The sequence below is a fragment of the Sipha flava genome, unplaced genomic scaffold (genome assembly GCF_003268045.1).
Source record: "Sipha flava isolate LNK unplaced genomic scaffold, YSA_version1 213_pilon_pilon, whole genome shotgun sequence".
NCBI lineage: Eukaryota > Metazoa > Arthropoda > Insecta > Hemiptera > Aphididae > Sipha > Sipha flava.
In genome coordinates, this window is record NW_020272828.1 from 655894 (window position 1) to 663243 (window position 7350).

Genomic DNA, 7350 nt, shown 5'->3' on the forward strand with positions numbered 1-7350 from the left:
ATTTTATTCAGACACATTATTCAATATTATTTTGAATATTGAAAATAAAATGAATTCAAAACTGGTTTGCGGGTTGTCTACTCTAAACAAATAAGTGCACTACATTGATGTTTGAATATGATTTATTGAATTTTTTTCATTTCAATATTACACACCACGTTGACAAATCAATCCACCAAATATTTTTGATATTTCCATCTCACTCGAAGTATGCTCCAGTATTACTTTGATGTTATACATTTACATTTTATCTATTACGCGATGAACCGCGAAGAAAGGTCGCAGTGTTTAATATTAATGAGTAACACAAGAGCACAATGGATTTCTTGGTGGAAACGATAGTGTTCACTGAGTTCACCAAATTTTGCATTTTTCCGACGGATTCATCGGCGATCCTACCGGACAATGGAAAGCCTCGGCGAACTCGACGGAATTGGACAAGGTACCCAACACTCGTATTCGACCAGGGCTGTGCACGTCGGTCAACAGGTCGTTAAGCAGCGTCTGTTCAGTGGTCGATTCGCACCAGATCTGCAAAACATGCCTAACCGTTCGTAAGAATTCGAAAATCACTTTTGGATGGAAACTTACACTAGCGAATCCCACGAAAAACAACTGTTCCGGTGACAATTCCTCCAGTCCGGGTAGCCTTTGTTCGGTCCCATGATTTGATATGTACTTCTGATATGCAATGAAAGCGTGAGTTAAACCGCCTGTGTCTGCGATGTTTTCGTTTTGAGTCATTTGACCGTTTATCTAAAGAAAACATTTGATCGTTTTTCACAATTTTTTAGTTGTAGTACCACGTAGGTAAGCATAGTCTGTAAGTTATAGTCCAAGTGGAAAAATTTGCCATTCTTAACACTGCTCGGCCAATGTATACAATGCATGGAATACTAAAGCAATATAAATTATTAATATTTTTTTCCCAACACGGGTTAGCCATCGTTATACTATTTTTCTTTATGAAATATTAATAAATTTAATTAAATAAAATATAATTATAATTTCTAAATAGTTATAACTTAAATTTAATATGGTTCTGCCAAAATATGAAAAATGATATAATTTTATCCAAATTTACGTAGAAATTCGTTATCATTAGTATCAACGCGACACATTCAAGTTATTATTTTCTATGGCTGTTTATAAATTATCTAGGAATTAATTACATTTTAATTAGATGTGGTAACTGGTTATTGATTGTATCGATGAATTTAAATGATTTTGATGGGTTGCGATTTGGAAAACTTTAATTACCAATATTTTTCATACTCGGTGTGCATTTTTATCATATTCGTTTATTATTGTGATTATTGTGGGGCCTCTGAATTAATTGGCCCCCAGTCTTAAGAATCCTTAGGACGGCTCTGGATACAGAGTACAAATATATAAAATTACATGTATACCATAAATGTTTATTATTATCAAGTTCAGCTTATTAAACATTTTGTACACTTGGCACAACCAGTACTGGTTATTGTACACAATGTTCAGTCTATTTTCTATGCATATAAAAAATCCTATATATTTTCAAACTTCACACGCAAATAAAATCAAATTCAAGACATTAATGGTACTTGTTGTACAAAAATTGAACGAATTGGAGAAATTCAAAATAAAATACAAACAAAAACGTTTCTCTTCATTGGTCAAGTTAATTTCACTATAAAGAAGAAAAGTTAAGTAGCTATGAATTTTTAATAAATATAATAGTGTTTGTGAATAGATAAAAAGATCAAAATCGTGTCTTAAAGAGAACATATTTGTACGTAACTCGGTTCGAAATTATTTTCTTATAATATATATTTACGAGGTTATATAAGGGTATTCAAGTCCAAATATGTAGGTACATCATAGAAATTTTCCATGTCGTTAATCGAATAATCATAATAATGAAGTTACCAACCTCATTACTATTCGTTCGCAATGCACACGTTTTGTCGTCTGATTTGCGTCTTTGTCTCATTTGTTGTAAATAATGAATAATAATATGTGTAATTATGATTTGTCTAATTCATTTTGAAAAATCATACCTTAACCAGATTACCTAGCAAGGTCATGTTATATCTATTGTACTGTTTGACAAAACATTCCGCTCTCTCGGAAAATGTTTGCATCGTTTCTTTCGTCCACCACTGATGCCTGTTGCCGTGTTTATCGTACATTCTACCTAATGGACAAAACGATCGCTGTATTCACTGCAAATTAATTTTTGGAAATAAACGCCTAACCTGAATCGTCGAACGCGTGCATTATCTCGTGGCCGACGACCAAGCCCACCATTCCATAGTTCAAAGCCCTGCAAGGGTAACATGCTTATCTGTATCACATGTGTTCGTACATATGCGCACGACTAAATTATCATTTATTACTAATTTTATGTTTATTATCAACTCACTGAATTCGACTCTTTTGGTAAAACGGAAGTTGTAACATTCCTGCTGGTAAAACTGCAAACGAACAGAGTAGGTTTGTTAAAATTATCGTGCCCAAAAATATACTTAAATTTTCTATATAAACACGTTTGAGGGACGTGAATGTGTTGGAATCAGTAATAAATGCCGTTTATACCATTTTAATCATGTAGTTTAAGTACAATTGATATACGGTCGCTAAAATGATTATTATAAGTTTATTTTTATTATAAGTTACTATACATAATATCATTATTTAAATAGATTGAAAAAAAAAGTCTAAAAACTTATTATAGAGTAAAATTTAAATGATTTCAGCCACTTAAGTCAACTATTTCTATATATATTCAATATATTATATATATATTTGTATATATGTATTATTAGTTATTATACTTACTATAGTTATTATTAAAATGGGTTTGTAGTTATAATTACTGAGCTGTATGATTTACATAATTTTTATATTGATTTAAATTATTCAATTAACTATTCAAATTGTTGTTCAGATGCTTTTATATTTAAGTACTACCTGAATTCAACGTAATAATATTTTTAAATAATTTTACCTATCGCATTTGAATATACATCGTTGTATCCATTTACACTAACTATGTCCATGGTCCATCTATAAAATAAATATAATTGTTATTATATTCTATTAAAAATGAATAAAAAAATAAAATAAAAATATTTTCAAAATCTAATTATAGTTAAAATAAATTTATTTTTAAAGAACTTACTCCGTGTGATTATGATTTCTATTTAATTTTGAAAGTTTTTTCAAGTTTGATGAAGCTTGTAAGATTTCTAAATTCATCAAATAATTATCCGTCATATTAATCTAAAAAAAATAATGTATATATATATATATATATATATATATATATATATATATTAATTTATATAAATAACAGGATATAGAATGCGAATATTGTTCACTTATTTGTCCTTAAATGTGTGTAATCCGTAAAAATAATATAAAATCAGATTATACCAGATTATAACCATCACCAATCGATGCTGAGAATCACACATAATTTAATATCATTTAATGCTCACAATTTTCAGTTTATTATGTAAGTACGAAGTGTTCTGGAACCAATCGGGATACGCAATAAACTTGTGCATCGATTGTAGTTTATCGATAGCAGACTGACGAGTTATCGAATCCATCCATACCACGTTCTTCAACTGCTCCAAGTAAGCTTCTTGTATATTTTTTACCATTTCTGTAGCCTGAATGTTAACAATGATTACACTTTAAAACGGCGCTATATTATATGAATATTCTACAACTTATTCCGCACCGATCGTACTTCATTAAATTAAAACATCATCATTTTTTACTTAAGTGTCAATAAATTAATTTTTATCTACGAGACGTAATAAAAAAAGCAATAGCAGTCAAATTTTGTCAGCATTTTTTACTTACCATATCTTTTGTGGACTCGTCGAAGTACTTGGAAACGTACTTATATCCAATGTTAAATGCAAAATATGAACTCGTCATCGATGTGCAATCCACCCATCTAAAAATTGCAATAGTTTTAATTGAGGACTATGCCGTATTCACTAAAACAAAATGCATTTTCATTGAACAAATAGTGGTAGTGATTTTTGGGTAAAATTATTAATTAGGAAATTCACGGGTTCCAATAATGTACGGTATTGATTATGTTATAATAAAATATGTAAAAGTTTTGTAAATAGATAACATATAATTTTTTTCTAAATTACAAGTCATTGGGTGTATTATTTATTTACTAGATGTTTTAGATTTTTGACTTTTAATAGAATAAACAGCGTAATAATAAGCTTTTATGAAAAAAAAAAAAAAAAAATTCAATTAGAGGTACTAATCGCAGCTGTATAAAAATGATCTCAAATATTTTTCTTCCGATCACAAATTAACTCAACACTTTGTATTTTATTAGCTTTAAAATCCGACTTAACATAATGTTTCAATTACCTGGAAACTTCTTTCACGTCTCCAGTGAATACCACGTTAAAGTTTTGAACGAGATTTTTCAAGTCTTCCCTGATGTCGGATAGCATGGATCTTAAAAAGCACCATGACATATAATTAACTATGACGAAAAAAAAAAATTAATAACAACTTCAATATAAGGCGATTTATGTACCTAGTACGCAGATAAATATAATACAACTTACGTATAATTCTTTTCGGAGTTTTTCGCAACATCTGAACGAGTTCTTTTAAATAATTCTCTTCTTTGACAAATATTTTCTCTGTCTTTTTTATGATCACATCAGTGCCTTTAAAGAGTAACCGAAACATTTTCAACCAATCAATCTGTTCAAATGCGATAAAGATACATTTACACCGCGAACAGTCAAAAAATTTGAAAACATTATTATTTTCACCTGAAACACATCCGATGATACACTGTCGATGTCTTTTTGAAGTTCGTCTATTGTCATTACTCGGTTTTTCAATGCTTTTTCGCTTTTCTTCATCTCTCCAGTGCTCTGTATCTGTATTGTAAACGGCGAACGATAACAACAATGAAATAAATGTTTACATTTACTTTTCACTAATGTATAAATGTACATACATTAGCTAATTGTGTTTCAAAATTGATTATTTCGTCAGCGATCTCGTCCCCGAAATGTTTTGGCCGTATCGACTCAAATCCAAAGTCTTTGTACACTAGTAGTACGGTGCCAGCGATAAGCTTCGAATAGGCATTCATTTGAGTCTTATACCGATCCGGGTTAATGAACATCGATCTCGGTATCATCAAATCGGGTTGACCTATCTATATGGCCATGCGAACAGTCGACAGTGGCAGTTAAAATGTTAGTAACAAGACGCTATGTCTACACGCGTGCGCACACTTACCATCAATATGTATTGACTGGTGTTCATGTAGTTGATCGATATACCTGTATCCAAAATGGTTGGTACTTTCCAGTTTTTCTCCATGTAAATGTACATTTTTATCCAGTCCAAAGACTGTAACTTATCGCTGTGATCGTACTTTCCGATGGGCCATCCGCCGAACATTGACATAACTGATTTCAGATATTCTGTATTCATTCCGTTGGTCACTTAAACAATTATTATTCATTCTATTAGTGGATATGATCGAAATTAACGTGTAGTTAAAGATTTGAGTTTTACCGGAATTCAAACAACTCTTGTAAAACTTCTGCGCCGGATATAAAATTTCATCAAAACTTGAATCTTCTAAAATGTCTAAGACGATAAAACATTAATTAACGGTATTAGATTTTTTCAACGTTCGAAAATACCATATGGCAATAAAAAATAAGAAATCGAAAATATTTTTTATGTTTAACAGATATCAAGTTCAAGAAAATTAAGTAAAGTGATCATGAGTACAGATGCATAAAATGAATGCGTACAAGTTAAGCAAGAGCATTAAAAATCATTTTAAACGTTGTCATTGATTTTAAATTGATTATAAAACAAATTAAAGTATATTTAAATACACAAACAAAACATTAATAGATTCCTTGGACAGACTAATAAAGTATTTATTTTTTTAATGCTTACCCTTCAAATTGTTATTTATAGTTTTTTCTGCTTCTTTATATTGATACCAAGACATTTTGGTCGCTTTGACTTGGTGATCTTTTACCCATAAGCCACATGTATATTCGTAGAAATCTTCACAAGGATTCACAGATCTATTCATACTCTTCAACAAATATTCTATAGCACGGGAAATAAATTGCAAAGTATGCGTTTGTTAAAACTTGCAAAAATAATAGATCATTATTCAATTTCAATTGAACTCAGTTAACATTAAAATTAAAATTAATTATGTATGAATGGCGTTATTGATTTTTGTTAATCATTAATACAAGTAAATAATTTGATAATAACTATGTGGTTAACGTCTAAGCTCCTAATTTTTATTATAGATTATATAACTATAGAACATGTTGATTTTTGAATAAGATAGTTAATAATTTACTTGCACTTCACGAAACCTAGAAACTTCTTTACAGATGTCATACCGATTAATGCTTATATACAATTTAGATAAATTTACCTGCCGTTTGACATTCCATTGTTGTGCATTTTTTTTCTTCGATACGGTAGCCGGGGGAAAATACTTCTCTTAAAAAATCATTTGCCGATCGACAGTGCAATCTTCTGAACACGAGGAAAATTAAAATTGAAAAAATTATTGGTTTCATTTTTGCTAGTATTTGTACTTCAGTGGTTCTATTAATTAACTTTCATCCATAACTGCGGCATTCCGTTTTACCAATGAAACAAGTGGGTGTATATTAACAGGAAATTGATGTTGATATAACTTGGTAGGACAATGTTCTGCGACTACATATACATATATTTCGTAGTAACTATGATAGTGAACATTATTGTTGAAGAGCAACGAACTTTGTTATCATTTATTTACTATACAATAATACATCACCACTCTCATTTATGTAATTTATAATTCCCGTTCAGTTAAAATTGCTGATTTTAATTTATCAAATTGAATTGCACAATAATTTAATGAATTTTCAGTAGCATTACCTAATCGAGCGCACTTGAGTACTCCTCCCCTACATTAAATAATATATGTAAATCACTTGTGGTTGCTATTTAATATAACTTATACGTTTAGTAGGTTTATTTTGTATAACGTATCAAGTATACTCACAAATATTTTATAAAACGGTACGGTTTTTTTTTCTGGAGATATTAATGTTATTGGTAAATGTATTGGTATAAGTCAATGCTTGAAACGGAAAATTTTACAAACCGGAACTCTCATAAAACTAATATGTGGATAATGATATTAATTTTTAATTTTAATGTGTTTATTTAACAATAAAATGTAATTAGTCAAATAGATAATAAATAAAGAATTAAAACAGTTTAAGCCTAAAAAAATGTAATCATACAGTTAAAATAAATTGTTTATAA

General features: G+C 29.7%; 1 protein-coding gene across 1 annotated transcript; it reads right to left on the bottom strand.

The window, feature by feature from the left end:
- Positions 1–104: 104 nt before the first annotated feature.
- On the bottom strand, positions 105–6726 carry LOC112682887 (neprilysin-1-like). Its single transcript, XM_025553652.1, has 17 exons — positions 6464–6726; positions 5962–6120; positions 5566–5640; positions 5284–5492; positions 4997–5200; positions 4806–4916; positions 4593–4734; positions 4390–4507; positions 3853–3949; positions 3480–3656; positions 3161–3261; positions 2987–3045; positions 2402–2453; positions 2235–2302; positions 2037–2173; positions 592–756; positions 105–531 (listed from the first exon to the last, which is right to left on the bottom strand). The coding sequence occupies exons 1-17, from the start codon at positions 6609–6611 to the stop codon at positions 355–357; spliced, it is 2199 nt and encodes a 732-aa protein (XP_025409437.1). The 5' UTR covers positions 6612–6726; the 3' UTR covers positions 105–354.
- Positions 6727–7350: the final 624 nt, after the last annotated feature.

Excerpts from the sequence above, each read along its gene's own strand:
- LOC112682887 (XM_025553652.1), bottom strand. The coding sequence starts at position 6,611 with ATGAAACCAATAATTTTTTCAATTTTAATTTTCCTCGTGTTCAGAAGA. Across the intron at positions 2,174-2,234 it reads GCACGCGTTCGACGATTCAG|GTAGAATGTACGATAAACAC; the intron begins GTTAGGCGTTTA and ends TTTGTCCATTAG. Across the intron at positions 532-591 it reads TTTTCGTGGGATTCGCTAGT|ATCTGGTGCGAATCGACCAC; the intron begins GTAAGTTTCCAT and ends CATGTTTTGCAG.